Here is a 16,089-nt window from a genome sequence, read left to right on the forward strand (position 1 = left end):
AAAAGTACTAAAAGCATTTAGTAAAATTGTATGTGCTCAAGTAGACTGACTCAAACGCTTTGACATTACAGCACATTTTATAGGTTAGATTAGGTCTAGGGTTGATCTAAAATCGATGGATCTCACTTGGACAAATACTTGTAATTTGTTTTACATAAAAACTCCTTAAAGTGCATCACTTCATAGATCGACGAAGCGTTTTGAGTTTACCACAAATTTATGAAGGCGATTAACATCACTCCCAGCCACTTGGCTTGATTCTCCAAAGGTGTGTTTATTGAGATATTTCAATCAGTCATTTATCAGTCTGCGACAAAATGATTCCACCTCGGCTTTCTCCATGTAGCTTTGGCAAAGAGCGTCAGACAAATTATTTAGTCGTACCGCGTGTGTACCGATTGGGCAGTGTCCAGTCAAAATATCTACTTCGAGATTATCGCAGCTAGTTCGGAGGACTTTTTACAGTTAATTTTGGGCCAGAACAATATCGCAGCGCCTGCAAAGCTCACTGGAGTACATAGGTCCAGCGCTAGAGCGCAAAAGGACATCGGACAACTGATTCGCTTTCAACCGGATGACATTGGGTAAGGGTGCCCTCCCTAGCAATCTCGTCGGCTTTGCAGTTTCCGGCAATTTCGCTGGCGTCGGGCACCTACAGGTATACAAGTCTAATATGAAAAAAATTGGGCGCCCAGTCAGCGAGCTTAAAACGTGTATAGGCACTCGGCTATCAGAGCATACTTGATGGTAGAAACATCTGTTTGTAAGAAGCTACAGTGGTCTGGCAGTCTGAAACTAGAGCTGATGAAGAGCTGCCTATGGAAGACTCCAACTCTCGCTTTTAACTTCGATTCATCCGAAGAAGCAACTCATCTTCATCGACTTCGCCCCGCCCACAAATATCTCGCACGTGTGTGAGCAGGGAAGAAACTATCAGTTTAAGGTTCCGCGATTCAGTGATCTAGATTGTAAGGAATGGAATTGAAGTACTGGGCCATTTCAATGTTCTCCTGCCTGGGACACCTCACAGACCCAGTTTTCTTAGTAATAGTTTATATTGCAAAACAATCAGTTTTGCTAGCGATGAATTGATGTTGATATAAGTATGCTAAGAAATGCTGGTAAGTTGGTTGAGCTTTGAAACCCCAGGTTGTACTGATCATTTATCATCATTATTATTAGATATAAATAAGTCGAGAGAGAATAGATAAATCAAAGGAGATAAAAGCAACAAGTTGTATCACTACGAAACCCAGATCATACTTCATCATATTTATTTTCGAAACAAAAACAAAAATAATCAAGTTTTTATATCACATAAATCGCGCTATAACTTCATGAAATAATATCGTGTTCGTGCAATAAACTAAAATTAGCTTGTAAACTAATATAAAGCAACGCTGGCATTATGCAACTGAAGGCATCTCGGTATTGTATATTTAAATAAATAAATAAATTTCGAAACAAAGGTTTTTCTGTTAACTGAAGCATGGCAATTAACATTTAACACTCTGCTCCGAAATTAGCAATAATTAGAGTTTCGCATTGAAAACGGCGAGTGAATAGAAAAGTATGGAAAAAAGCGCGTTAAAACTGAAATTATATAAATTTCTGTGAACATCGGCGGTGTCAAGTGCAATGTCAAATGCTGTTATAATACATATACATATATGTACTTGTTGTTGTTGGAGCGTGAATTTGAAAAGCGTTTGCGAATAATGCATTATTATTGTTGTTGCCGTTCGTGTTAATAACATGAATTCGCAAAATTAAATCATTGAACTACAGTTCGTAAGTGGCCTCTATGCGACCGACCTATGTTCATATGTACATATGTATATTGACATTGGTGAGCAAAAAATGTTTGGTTGGCAGAAAGTGCAAATAAATGTGATTTTTATGTGGCATCAAATTAAAAAATAAATATAATTTTTAAGTAGTTTATTTTTTTACTTTAGTACAAACTATAAGTAACTTTTAAAAAAAAATGCCCCTCATAATGCGATATTTAATTTTTTAATATCTTAACTCTGTAATTACATTTATTTAAGCAATTATTTAAATGCAGAAAATATTAATAAATAAAAATTTGTTATGGGAGATTGAACGATTAATTTTATTTTATTTTTGGTAGTTTTTACAATAACCTAAATTTTTTAAATTTTATTTACCCTAAACTACAAACTTATAAAATATGAGCTTACAAAGCATTAATAGCAATAAATCTTAACGAATATTAAGCTCAAGATTAGATTTAGTTTAGATTTATTAAAAATGTATTAAAAAGCTAATAAATTTATATTAGAGTTGAATTTGAAAAGCGTTTGCGAATAATGCATTATTATTATTGTTGCCGTTCGTGTTAAAACATAAATGGAAAAAAATTTGCCCCAGTTCGTAAGTTCTATGCCATTAATATTTATATTTATGTTATATTTATTAAGGAGTTTAAAAATTTTTATTTGATTATTATAAATGTGATATCATAAATTAGAGCAAATAAATTTTTTAAGTTTTATTTTAATTTAAATGGCCAGTAAGAGTCAATTTTTTTTTTTTTTTTAACTTTTGTTAACTCTGTGATTACAAGATGCAATTAATTAAAGATCAGGAAAAAAATTAATAAATAAAAATTTGTTATTTGAGGTTGAACAATTGATTTTATTAATAAATAACAAAATTTCGAAATCAAATAAAAACCTTAAATTATGAGGTTACGCTGAAGCAAAATAAATCTTGACGAAAAAGCTCAATTACAGTTTGTTTAGATTTATTAAAAACTTTGGTCGATCTTCATTGCTAATCCGCAACACATAATGAACTTCTAGCATATCTTTTTAATGTGAAATTTCAAAATTTTGCTTTATTTCAAAAATAAGATTATAGTTTTTGGTGAAATATTTTTTTTGTTGAAAGTTTTTTTTTATTTAATATTTTTCTTTCTTAAGCCAATACATTAGTTTGGTTTTTCCATTGTATAAAGAAAGCAATGTGGCATTCCCACTCTAATGCCACGGAGGGTCTCACTTCAAGCACACTTTAAGCAATTATTAGCCTGTATCTTTGTTATTATTTTATTTTTCCCAGAAATAATGAAACAAAAGGATCTTTTCTTTATTTTGATTTTTCAAGACTTTTAGGCGATTTTATTATCCTAAATTCCTATTTAGAAGCAATTATATCAAATTAAAATATTCTCCATTTTATTATTTATGCCACAATACTAATAATATATAAATAGTTTCTCAAAAATACATTAAAATAAACTCTTTATCCTTTGTTATATTTTTTTTTCCCAGGACACATTTTCCAAACAAAAGGATAAATTATTTTTATTTTTCGCAAAATCAAAACAAAACTAATTTTCATAGAAATGATTGACAATTCAACAGCTCAAAAGCTCAAAACGTGCGTACATCAATGGTACGGCATTTCGCAAATGATAAAATAAATTTTTCAACGAGCTTCTTCCAGCAACTACATCATTTCGAACCTACACCTCAGTGGTGTGTTGTGATTATATCATGATAGCAATGGACAAAAAATATTGAGGAAAGAATAGTTATAGATTTGACAGTTCGTATTCTATATATTCTAACCAAATGCATCATTCTTGCTAGCTAGCTGAGAATCGCAGTGCTGCTGGTCGGAAAAGCAGTTTAACATGGTGATTCAGTTTTAAAACCATATATCTTTGAAACCACTTGTCCAATGCAATGCAAACTTCACAGAAACCATCTACTCATAGGCCCGAAGGTAAAAATTTGAAGGTGATTCGTTCAGTGGTTCTTGAGCTATAGCGTACCATTAAATTGCCCTTTTTTTATATATATAGATTTTAAAAAGCTAGAAATTTTATATTAGATAATCACCAGAGCAAGTGTTAACAGAAAATAAATGGAAAAAATTGCCCCCCCGAGCTCCAGAATATTTATTTGTATTATATTTATTAAGGAGTTTAAGGAAATTTTTATTTGATTATTATAATATATCATAAATAAGGCAAGATAAATAAATCAAGTTTCTAGTGAAATGGCTGAGAGTCAATTTTACCGCGTGGGAATCTCGCCTAGTGAAGATGCAATTAATTAAAGAGCGGGAAAACATCCATACCAAATTAGACATGGAGTTTGAATTAGCTATTAGGCTAACAATTCGAAATCAAATATTTCATGACAGCGAAAGCAAAATAAATGGGTGGGAAAAATCAATTCAGTTTGACAGTCGATAACTTTGGTCGATCTTCATTGCAATCCGCTGCAGAACTTTATATTTTTTAACAAATTTGCTCTTCAAAGAATAAGATTATATTTTTCAATATTTTTCGGAATTTTTCTTTAAATTCTTGCTAAGTTTAGTTTGTTATTAGAAACTCATAAGTCTAAAGGAGGGCCTCACTGTAAGCAAGCAATTATAGCCTGCCTTTGCTGTGCTACTTAACATTAATGACCGAAGTACTTTTTCTGAATGAAGACTTTTTAGGCGATTTTGTGATGAATAAATTCCTATTTAGAATCAATTATACAAATTACATATCCTCCATTTTTATACTACAATACTAATAATATATAAATAGTGCCTGAAATTTAGGATAAACTCCTTATAATGGACCTTTTTTCAGGACACATTTTCCTTGGATAAATTATTTTTAGTGCGCAAAACTCAAAAGAAAACTAATTCTTCATAGAAATGATTGGAATTCCAACAGTTGCACCCATAATCTGTCAACGAGCTTCTTCCAGCAACTGCCTATTTCGGTACACCTCAGTGGTGTGTTGTGATTTTTACAATGGACAAAAATATCGAGGAAAGAATTTGTCTCAAATTTTGTATTTCTAACCAAATTTACGGATTCATAGCAAATGTTGGAAAAGGTTTACGATGATTCAGTTTTATGAAAAATGCAAGCCTACGAGAGGTACAAAGTCTTCAAAGACGGTAGAAAGATCGTTGAAGACATGCCTCGTTTTGGACGACCTTCGACCTCTTAAAGTAATGAAAATTTTATAAAAGTGAAGGATATGGTGCTAGATAATCAACTGGCAATTGTTAGAGAGATGGCAAGAGAGCTCGACATCTGTCGCAAGTCCGTTCGAATGATTTTGCTGGATATTTTGGCTATGAAACGCGTTCTTACTCAATTCGTCTGGATAAAGCTGAATTTATTTCAAAACGATTCCCGTAAACAGGTATCTTTGGACATGATTCCCACCAAATTATCGCTATTGAGTTGAGTCAAATCTTCGTGCGTTTCAGGAAACGCAATTGCAACTCCAAAAGTTTACCGTTTGCTGCGGATTGTGGTATGGCGGCGTCATCGGACCTTATTTCTTGTGAAATGAGGGAAGTAGTGGCGTTATCATCACTAGCGAGCGTTATAAAATAAGGTTGACCGACTGCTTTTTCCCGGAATTTGATAAAATCGACTATAATTCTCTATTTTCATGAAAAAATCTTTCTTTCTCGTGGAAAATATATACTTTTTAAACCAATTTAAATTGAATAGAGCCATTTAATGGCTACAAAAGCGACTGCTAGTCACTATAGTTAACTTACTTTTTCTAATATATTTATATTTACATATAGATATAATACAATACTAGAAATACATACCTACATACATATGTATCTGTGTATATTAGTACTCCCATTTAGAATTGCACTATTCACACAGCCACAAAAAACAGACAAAAAAACGAAACAAACAAAGACCGGAAATTGCAGTGCAATAACTTCTCAAAGTCATCAATAACCCGCAATAAACACGCACACATACATACGCAGATGTGCAATGCCAACGCAGTATGCAAGTGCAAGGCCACACAGAAAGGTTCAGCCACAAGCGGGTGTCTTCAAGCTCACGATATATTTTGTTTGTGGGATGTGTTTGCAGGGCGGACAGCCATATTTCCGCTTGACTTGCAATTTGGGGCACAATAGTGGCAAAGTGTGTGCGTGGTGCAACGAATGCAGTTCACCATTCCGAGCTGCCAATGAAGCGCAATTCAAATAGTGAATTATTTCCGTATGCTTTACGTTGGCAGTTGCAGTGTTGCAAGTTGCATTTTGTGGCATGTCTAGTCCTTGTGACGCCTAGTCGAAGGCACAACCTTTTTGCTCCCCTGCAGTAAGCCAGCTTTAGCGAGCGCTTGTTTTGTTTGTAAGGAAATGCTGGCGTTAGAAAACATGTGCGAGAGATGGCGGTTGGTGGAGCAGCAACTTTTTGGCTGTTGCAGTGGCAATTGTTGTTTGAAAGTTTTTCGGCTGCAGACGATTTATCAAAACTAACTACGTGCCTTACTACTGTGCGGGTGCAGTCATGTGCAAAAAAGATATTTTGTTGTATTGTTTGGTAAGTTTCTTTTTTATGATAGCATCTTTACGCTTGGCTTAATTATAAATATTTTAAATTCATTTGGTTCTTCAAGTGGAAATAAGTCGAAGTCTGTTGAAATTAAAATTTTGTTTTGGAAACAAGCGAGTTTTGAGAATATTTTTTGCTCTCAGCAGGCGCTAAGACTTCGTGTGCCCTTTTGTCTATGCCACAAAAGTGTCCAAAGCACCGTTTCCTTGAATAAAGACCTCTTTGTTAACAAATGCCAAGTAAAATAACTAGTAAATGCAATCCCAGTTTATATTTAGCACAAAGTAAGTTGTCTGTTTTGATTGGAATATAAATAAATCGCAGTGATAGCCTTGTATTCCTCAATTCCTTTTTTACCGCTTGGTGTTCCACAAGTTCAATTATTTATAGCACAGTGTTCCATAAGTTCAATTCTTTATAGTCTTGTTCCACAAGTTCAGTAATTCACAGATTCAATCTACAATTTTTTTCGAGTTCACTCAGAGGCAATTCATATACTATACATATACTTTCCAAATATGATTATTTTATGATATATAGTAAGCTTCGTCTACTTTTACAGAGTTTTGGGAATTATATGTACTTTCCCTAACCTTTTTTGAAAATATATTTTGTTGCTATATATTTTGAGGTCAAATTTGATTACCAAAAAGAGAGAGGGATCTCACTTCGACAGCTTAAAACTTCGGTCCGTTGTGGTGCCTAAAAACTCCTATATATCGGAGCATAAGACCCTTATAAATGGACAAAGCGCTTTGAGTCCATCACAAATTTGTTTAGTTTGTAATGTCAGTTTCGGGAATATTTTCTTGTTCACCGCACGTAAGACGACTGAGATGTTTCAGTTCCAGGTTTGCAAAGGCTGGACAATGGAGGAGAAGTGCATGTATGTTTCCATCTCAGCTTTTTTCATACAACTTTTTTTAGTTTTACCGGATAAATGTTTCTTGAGCAATGCTTAGCAAAAAGTTCAACGATTGGGGAAAGATGTGCTTACTTTAAGGCAATATGTTCAGTAGATCTATCTCCTGCGCTCTACTCTAGGTCAAAAGGATCCCGTTGGCGCATAAGAGCTAAGCACACGTGACTTATATTCGTGTAGTTCTGGAAAGCAAGAAGCCAATGGAGATCCAACTCGGTCCCATCAAAAATGCTTTAAACGACCGTTTCTCTTCAAGAAGCTGCTTATTTGTCGGAATTGTCGATATCGGACCAATATTGGATATAGCTGCCATATAAATTGACAGGTAAAAATAAAGTTCTTATATGGAAAACTTTTTTATTTGATAAGATGTCCTTAGGAAATTTCGCAAAGATTACTGTCTAAAGTAAAGGTACAATCTCCAAAAAAATTCTTCAGATCGAATTATTATAGCATCGAATCGAATATATATAGCTGCCATATAAACTCACAGATCGAAACAAAGTTTTTATTAGGAAAACTTTTTTATTTGACAAAATATGTTCACGGAACTTGGCATGGATTATTCGCCAAGGCAGTGCTATAGTTTCCGATATAGTGTTCAGATCGGCCACGATAATAAATAGCTACTACGGACACTTATCGATCAAAATACGGTCTTTGTATGGGAACTTTGTTAATGCGGCCAAAATTAAGGGTTTCTTATGCATAAAAATACACTAACAAGTAACGGTATCGCACGTCAAAATCATCAATTGTTGCACCCAGTAGTTCGCCAGGTCTTGCAGTGTCTTCGTATATATGACATAATCAATTTAAAGCCTACTTAGGGAGTTTGCAATGCCTAAAAATTTTTTTTAAATTGAAATTTGAAAGTCAACGCGCAAGCTGAATGGGCGACATACTCACATATGTGTATATGTGTGCGTAAAGATATGTGTCAGCGCTCACAAACAGTTGTAGCTCAAATTTAATAGTCCAACAATTACCTTTTACTAGAGACAAAACAATTAAAGACACTGAAATCGACGCAGACACGGCCGACAATCGCTGGCACAATAAAATTTTCGCTGATTTTTATCTACGAGCGAGCGGTGGCGATACTTAATACAAATGCTGTCTGCACAATGTATACACACGTACATATGTATGTGTGTGTGCTTGTACTTTTATTTACTCTAATTGAAAGTTAAGTCAAGTTTAACACACAAGTGGACAAACACGTGAAGAAAAGGGCCAAGGCCGCGAGCAAAGCATATCTCGGCTTAAGTGTGACACAAATCGAAAGCCAGTTCGCGGCAGCGCCACGCATCGACCGCCGACCGCCAACCGACCACCAGCCAACACTGGCGCACAATTAAATCGTAAAATAAACGAAAAACAACAAAAACACAACAAAAAAGCGTTTAAGAAAGTTGTGAAAAAAGCGGCTATGCCCACATATCTCCAGCATACTTATGTGTATATGCACAAACAAACAACAACAACACTTATGTGTGCCACAAAAACATGTTTACTGCTGCGCTTCTGCTACACTTATGTGCTGTTGCATGTATGCGTGTGTCTGTGCGCACTTTCGGTGGCAACTCACCTGAAAGATCATATAACCCGAATCGTACATCCAAAAGTCCTCCGGGGTATGACCGGGTTTGCTCAGCTGTATGGCGAGACAGCGCTGTAATATCAGCCGACAACGTTGCGGTCCACCAGGCGATTTCGTACCCATTGTGTTGCTGTTGTTGTAGTTGTTGACGATGAAAATATTGTCGCTTTATGATTTAAACACTGGTGTTAAGAATTTACACTTGAATATTTATTTGCACTTTTCTCTCACTTTTCTTTTATTGTGTGTGTGTGCGTGAAATTTCACTTTCTTAACATGAGGGTGTGGGGGGACTGGCTGGCAGTAGCACTTTTTTTAATACAAGAAATATTCGATTTGTTGTGTGTTTTATGTCGATTTGAGTATATTTTTAGGTGATTTGGTTATATTTTGGGTATATTTTTGGGTATATTTCGGATTTACTTCTGGGTATATTTTTAGTTTTTATTTTAAATTAATTTCGTTTTTAACTAATTATTTTAAAATACTTGAATTTTTTTGTTATTGTGTTTTTTATTTTGATTTGGGTATATTTTTACAGGATTCGGGTATATATTGGGGTATATTTTTAGTTTTTGTTTTATATTAATTTTTCTTTTAATTATAATTTCTTATAATATATGCTTTAAACATTTTCAAATACTTTTTTTTAAATAATTGTTCACTTTTTAATTATATTTTTCACAATATCTAATTTTTCAAATATTTTTCTTTTCCAAAAATAATATTTTTTCATACAATTGTAATTTAATAATAATTTTTTACTCAAAAAAAATTTTTACAAATGTCATTTTTCTGTTTTGACAACTCGTTACAAAACTTTAATATTTATTTATTTTATTTTTGAATATTGGTTCGAACTTAAATGAAAATATTTTTAAAGGAGTCTAAAACTCTCTGCTTTATAAAATATTTACACTTTTTTTATTTTTTGTGTTTTAATTATATGTGGTTTTATATATTGCAGCTTTTGAAATTTGTATGTTTAATTTTTTAAAATATTTTTAATTTTAAAATTCTTTTAAATATTTATTTTTTTAGTTATTTTTTAAACTCTGCAAACTTTTTAAATTTTTGGTTTTTGTTAATAAAACTTTTGTTTTTTATGTTTTCAAAATTTGTTTAAAAAAATGTTTGTTGAAAATTTTTTCTGCGTTTTTGTGTAATATTGCTTTAAAAAAATTTATTTTGCAGATTTCAAAATTTTTGGCGACTTTTATAAATATTTGTTCGATAAAATTATTTGTTAAATTTATTATTTCAATAAATGTTTTTTTAAATTTATTATTTAAATAAAGTATTTTTTTATATAAATTTTTTTATTATTTTTAATAATTTTTTAAATAAATTTTTTATAATTTTTAAGAATTACAAAATTTATAATTTTCAATAATTTTTCACTTCAATTCACTCGTTAAATTCGTATTTACTTTAATTCTTCGTCACAAATTAATTTTTTTTATTGACACACATACATAAGTACCTTTCGTTATGTAATACCGCTCGTTATGAATTCGTTTTAAACTTTCGGCAATTTTTTTTTTTGCGTATTTCGAAAATTTACTGCCTTGTGCTGCACAAAAATCACTTGCTCACATTTCCGTTATTACAAAAGCGCTCATTAAGTTCATCCGACAATTTCGTATCTTTTCGCTGATTTTTGCAATTTTTTTTTGCGCAAAGTTGCACTGATGACACCCCGGACAGTAGGGCACGAAACCCAGACAACATTAATCGGCAGCTTTTTCGCATGCCACTTACTCACATACAAATATTTACTTGCAATTCACAATATTCACTTTTTTTCTTAACGCATGCGCGACACACTTTTTAAACCTCCTGCGTTTTCCTGCGACTCGCAGGCGAAGAAAAGTACTCGTTCGTATAGGAAATTACGTTTGCTCGCCTACAACATGACCACAACGTACCAACACACGCCATGAAACGCCGCACAACCGCTATAACGGACAACGCGCGTCGGTAGATGAATTCGTACTAGCGCCGTCGGAGCGCCATGTCTGTTGACAAAGTCAGCCGAAAATGTTCAGTTGCACGACGTTCTCCAACGACGATTGGAGCAAGCAGCAGCAACAGCGGCGTCGACAGCAAGCAACGTGCCAAAAGTCGAAAATCAACAAAAACAATGTCTGGAGTTGGTCGCAAAGTGCTTGAGCTCACAACAACAATACGCACACTTGAGCTGGCTGCTTGAGAAAAGTTGACGACGACGACGACGACGCCGCGCAGCGCATTGGAGACACCGACATGTACACGATTACGCTCGCCGATTACACTGACGACTACGACGGCAACGACATTGGCCGAACGCTGCACGCTCGTCACTCTGTATCTTGCTGCAGCAGTGGATGCTAGCCATGAGGTGGCGGCGATGGCGTTTGGAGGTGGTGGCGTTAATGATCGCTACTGCACGACCGCCAGCTTCGTTGGGTGAGCCGATACGAGATCTGTAACGAGAAGAGAAAGAGAGAGAGTGTATGAGAGCAGGTGAGCGACTGGAAGAGCACGTGGCTTTGGGAGCAAGATGTTGGAAAAATAATTAATAAGACACTCGACTGGGGCAAAGCTTATTGGCAAACGTTAACTTCGGCAAGAGCGCCGCGAAAACTTAAGCTGCTAGCTGCTGTCAGCCACAAGTTGGCGGCAGCAAGCGCTCTCAAGAATCTATGACCGAGATCACGTTGACGAGCGTCGCATGCGAAAGATCACCACTTTTCTCACACATAATAAAATTAGAGTTGCTGGCGCTTTTGTTGTTGCCTTTTACATATTTACATATGCTTGCAGGTGTGTGTATGTTATATATGAGGCCCTCACATTCCGCTGTGAATTTGAATTGTGTAAAAAGTGGCAGATCGAGTTCACACACTGCCTGTGCGATGAGCGACAATTCGAAACTCACCTTAAAAATTGCAAAAAATACAGTTTTTTTACCTCCTCAGTCGTTCAATTAAAGCTCGTACCTGTTGGTCGTGCTGGTGATTTGGCTGGATTTCTCACCAGCTAGGAATGTAATTTCTGGGCTCGTGGCAAGCTTTTTTTTTACAAGTTTGCGCTGTTTTATGTCAGTCTTTTAATCATGAAACAATGCGCACGGCAAAATGGAAAGGTGATTCATGTTAGATGTCAGCGTAAGAATGTAGTCTAAGCTAATAAATAACGGTAGTTCTTGCATATATAGCGAATTTTAATATGTTATGTGGTAAATTCAAGCATATATTGTAGCTTAAGCAAAAGTGCCACCGGTATTAATGGCAGAAAATAATTTATGTGTGACGTCACTTTAGCCCAGTTCTGAGTGAGTCTGAAAGTAGTTGGCAGAAACAGACAAATCGCGTTGTCTATCTCGAAAAATCTATTACCATTTTTATAAAAAACAGATTTCTGACCAGAGAAAATTTAATCATAATATTGGCTTACCAAAATAAAAACCATTTAATAATTTTAAACAGTATTTAAACAACTAAGCTAACATCAAACAAACAACTAAGCTATCATCAAGAAAAATTCGATCATGAAACGTATGTACATTTTTCAAGGTGTGGGTAATAAAAGGATCTTAGCATTTCATTTTTGTTGAAGTGCGTCATTAGAATTGAATCAATATAACGGCTTATCCAAGTATAGATACTTATTTCAATAGCCTTTTTGACAGATCACGCGTGAATCTTGTCAAGTCGTTATGTTATTTTTGTTCAGTATTGTTAGGCATTTCCTCATGGAAAGACTTAATCTTGAACAACGTTTACAAATCGTTCAATTTTATTATGAAAATTCAAGAATGTGTTTCGAGAGCTTCGCTCAACTTATTTTCAACATAATAGGCCTACTGAGCGAACGATTTGTAACACCATCATCCATCCATCTTGAGACCCAGCATTCATAATTGGATACAATTCGAAAATATAGCAGCTGTAGCTGAGAGTGTACACGAAGACCATAGAGAGTCGTTCGGTGCCGTTCGTAGCAGCTCGGACTAACGTTTGGACTTGGAGCTTGGAGCATTTTACGTCGAACTCTTAAATTCAAAACGTACAAAATATATCTTATGCAAGAACTGAAGATGCTCGACCTTTCCAAGCAACATCTCTTCGCTAAATGAGCTCTTGAAAAGCTCCAAGAAGATCCGACGTTTTCGAGCCAAATTTTGTTCAACGATGAGGCCCATTTCTGGTTCAATGGGTATTTAAACAAGCCAATTTTCTGCATTTGGGACGAAGAGCAACCTGAATAGATTCAATAGCTGCCATTCCATCCAGAAAAACTAACGGCTAGGTGTGGTTTGTGAGCCGATGCAATCATCGGTCCATATTTCTTCGAAAATAATGCCGGTGAGAACGTAACCGCCAATGGCGACCATTATCGCGTCATGTTAACCGACTATTTGATGCCTAAAATTGAAGCTCGTAATCTCGGCGACATTTGGTTTCAACAAGACGGCGCCACTTCCAACACATCACATTAATCAATGGATTTATTGAGAGAATATTCCGGTGAGCAGATAATTTCACGATTTGGGCTGGTCGAATAGCCAACAGGATAGTGTGATATCACACAGTTGGACGTCTTCCTTTAGAGACATGTAAAGTCTATAGTCTATGCGGAGAATGCGGCTTCGATTCAGGCCTGGGAGCAAAACATCACGACAGTTACCAGTCGAAATGATTGAACGAATCATCGATAATTGTACTCAATGGATGGACCATCTGAGACGTAGCCGCGGCCAATATTTGAAGGACTTTTATGTACATTTTATAATCATATTTTTATATATTTTATAATCAGTGAAAATTTTTTTTTTTTTTTAATTTGGATTACTCTAAACCCGTAACTTATCTCCAAGTATTCGCCGGAAAAAGTGTCTGCCGATAAGGAAGATATTTTTGTTTAAAATATTCCACGGATACAACCCAAAAAATATTATTTTTATAGATAAACACAGGTAATGGTCATAAGGCTAGACAAAATTTGGCCGGCTTTCTAGAAATAGCTGTTTTGTTTTTTAGAAAAATGCACACTTTAACTACAGTGGCTTCGAAATCGAATTTACTATCAAATATCTGTCTCCTTCAATCTTCATATAACATATATTGTTGAGAAGGTCGTGAACCGTTTCGATGAAATTTTCCTCACCGATTCTAAAGACAACGATTTGAGAAAAACGCGTTAAAGTTTTGGCAGGCGGTTACACTAAGTTATAGAAACTCTGGCAAATACGCTCATATCTTCGAAGCTCTTAGCCGGATCAATCTCAAATTATCGGACAATATTTTTAAATAAACGTACATTCAATATATTTGAAAAAAAACCGTTTTTTTTAATATAGAGCTGGATACAACATTTCCCTAAACAACAGTTTTTTGCTTTTGGGACACTACTGGTCACTAGAAAATAATTTGAAGGAATTGATGAATTGAATGAAGGAACACTAACACATAGATATCATTTTCACGCCCAAATATGTATGTATTTCTCAAAAAGTAGCGGAAGTGTGCCAAAAAATATTGCCAACCATCTGTGGATATTATCGCTGTGCAAAACTGAACTTACGTCAAGAAATTAATCAATCTTGCGAAATGCGGTCCGGCTCAAGCTCACATGCAGCCGGTTTAATTTACTTTGCTCATTAACATGTGTTACAGTGCTTGAGCAAAGACAAGCTGAAAATCCGGATAAAACTTTAACTGTAGAAAAAAGGCATTTCGGAAGATTTATTAACCATTCTACCACCATGCGAGCTTGTTGAAGTGCTAAAGTGTTTGCAACAATGCGATTTTGGCATGCGTAATTTTTATAGTACAACTATTATTCATCCTCACATGTACATATATCACACGTTTCTGCTCTATTTAAACAAGGTTGACTTAAATAAGTGTTGTATGTGTATGTGTATATGGACTTGGATGCGGGTTCTTAAAAGTTGAAAAATAATTGGAAATAATGCGAAAGATTACTGAGTTCAAGAATCTTTTTAGATCGAGTTGAGTGAGGCAGCGCTGAGCTTTAATGTACCAACTTTACGACTTTCTGCTTTATTTTTTTGTTGTTTTGTCTTGTTCTTATAACATTTTTCCGCTGCTTTAGTTTATTTTGTTAAAAGCATTCATATCTCTAAGTTCGGTTTTTTTGAGGGTATACATTATATGTATATATACGAGTAGTACATATGTATATGTAGTGTGATGTGTGCACTAAAAAGTTTATGGCTTCGTGCGAATATCTCGAAACTCATTAGCGGAAGTTATAATTTAATTGCTTGGTCGTGGTTTATGTGTTCTTGTTGTTTGTTTAGTTTGAAAGACAACATTTTTTTAACGCCATATCATATTATTGTATCTAACAGTAAATGGTAATATTTTTTTAAAGGAATGTATTATGTTTACATTCACGACTTGACGTCTGTTTTCTAGAATATAAGTATAACGTTAGAGAGTTCCTTTCTATATAAATACTTGCATCAATTATATCGCTATCTATTTGAGAAAAAGCCTTTGACGTCTGACTATCCACACTTTTTTTTTGGTACACACCAAACAGGTCAATTAAATCCTATTAGAATTAAAATCCATACGATTTTTAGTTAGCCCCAACCTTCAAAAGGCGTGCTGTCAGCTCATTAGTTTGTGTATTATATTATTTTGAGTGAAGAAACTTTTGTTTGGTGAAAAAAATAAATAAAAAAGAATTCCGCGTGTAATAAAATATTGCTTTTGAAAGGAAAATGCTCAGTTGAAGCAAAATCTTGGCTTGATGACGAGTTTCCGGACGCTGCCCCAGTAAAATCAACCATCAAGGATAGGTATGTTAGGTTCACATGTGGATAAAAACACTCCAGCTCTAAGAATATTCGACGCGGTACCTGCCGGGGGAAGCAGAGGAAGAGGAAAACCTCCACTCCGTTGGAAAGATCAGGTGGAGAAGGACCTGGCTGTACTTGGTATCTTGAATTGGCGAAAAATTGCGAAAAGTAGAAAGGACTGACCCGCTGTTGTTAACACGGCTAGAAGCGCGTAAAGAAGAAACTGTTGCCTTTCCTATTTCTGGATTTGTCAACACTAGTCTTATAATCTTGAAACTCACAATTTTATCGTAAAGTTTGACAATTTTGATGGTATGCTACTAAGAACGTATTAACATACGAGCGTTATTTGTATTGTTTACAATGACCTAAAATATTCTTCT

The 16,089-nt window shown here is 34.8% G+C and overlaps 1 protein-coding gene and 1 long non-coding RNA gene across 2 annotated transcripts in view; both read right to left on the reverse strand.

Moving 5' to 3' along the window:
* Positions 1–9,481, reverse strand: part of LOC126760954 (probable serine/threonine-protein kinase DDB_G0267686) — a 133,921-nt gene extending 124,440 nt beyond the window's left edge. The window contains exon 1 of the mRNA XM_050476780.1: positions 8,878–9,481. Within this exon, the coding sequence (XP_050332737.1) occupies positions 8,878–9,012 (135 nt within the window). The 5' untranslated portion in view covers positions 9,013–9,481. The remainder of the gene's footprint in view (positions 1–8,877) is intronic.
* Positions 9,482–10,290: 809 nt separating this feature from the next.
* The window catches only part of LOC126760995 (uncharacterized), a 210,029-nt gene continuing 204,230 nt past the window's right edge, over positions 10,291–16,089 (reverse strand). The window contains exon 5 of the long non-coding RNA XR_007667279.1: positions 10,291–11,354. This is a non-coding gene — a long non-coding RNA (uncharacterized LOC126760995). The remainder of the gene's footprint in view (positions 11,355–16,089) is intronic.

The sequence above is a fragment of the Bactrocera neohumeralis genome, chromosome 6 (genome assembly GCF_024586455.1).
Source record: "Bactrocera neohumeralis isolate Rockhampton chromosome 6, APGP_CSIRO_Bneo_wtdbg2-racon-allhic-juicebox.fasta_v2, whole genome shotgun sequence".
Classification (NCBI taxonomy): domain Eukaryota; kingdom Metazoa; phylum Arthropoda; class Insecta; order Diptera; family Tephritidae; genus Bactrocera; species Bactrocera neohumeralis.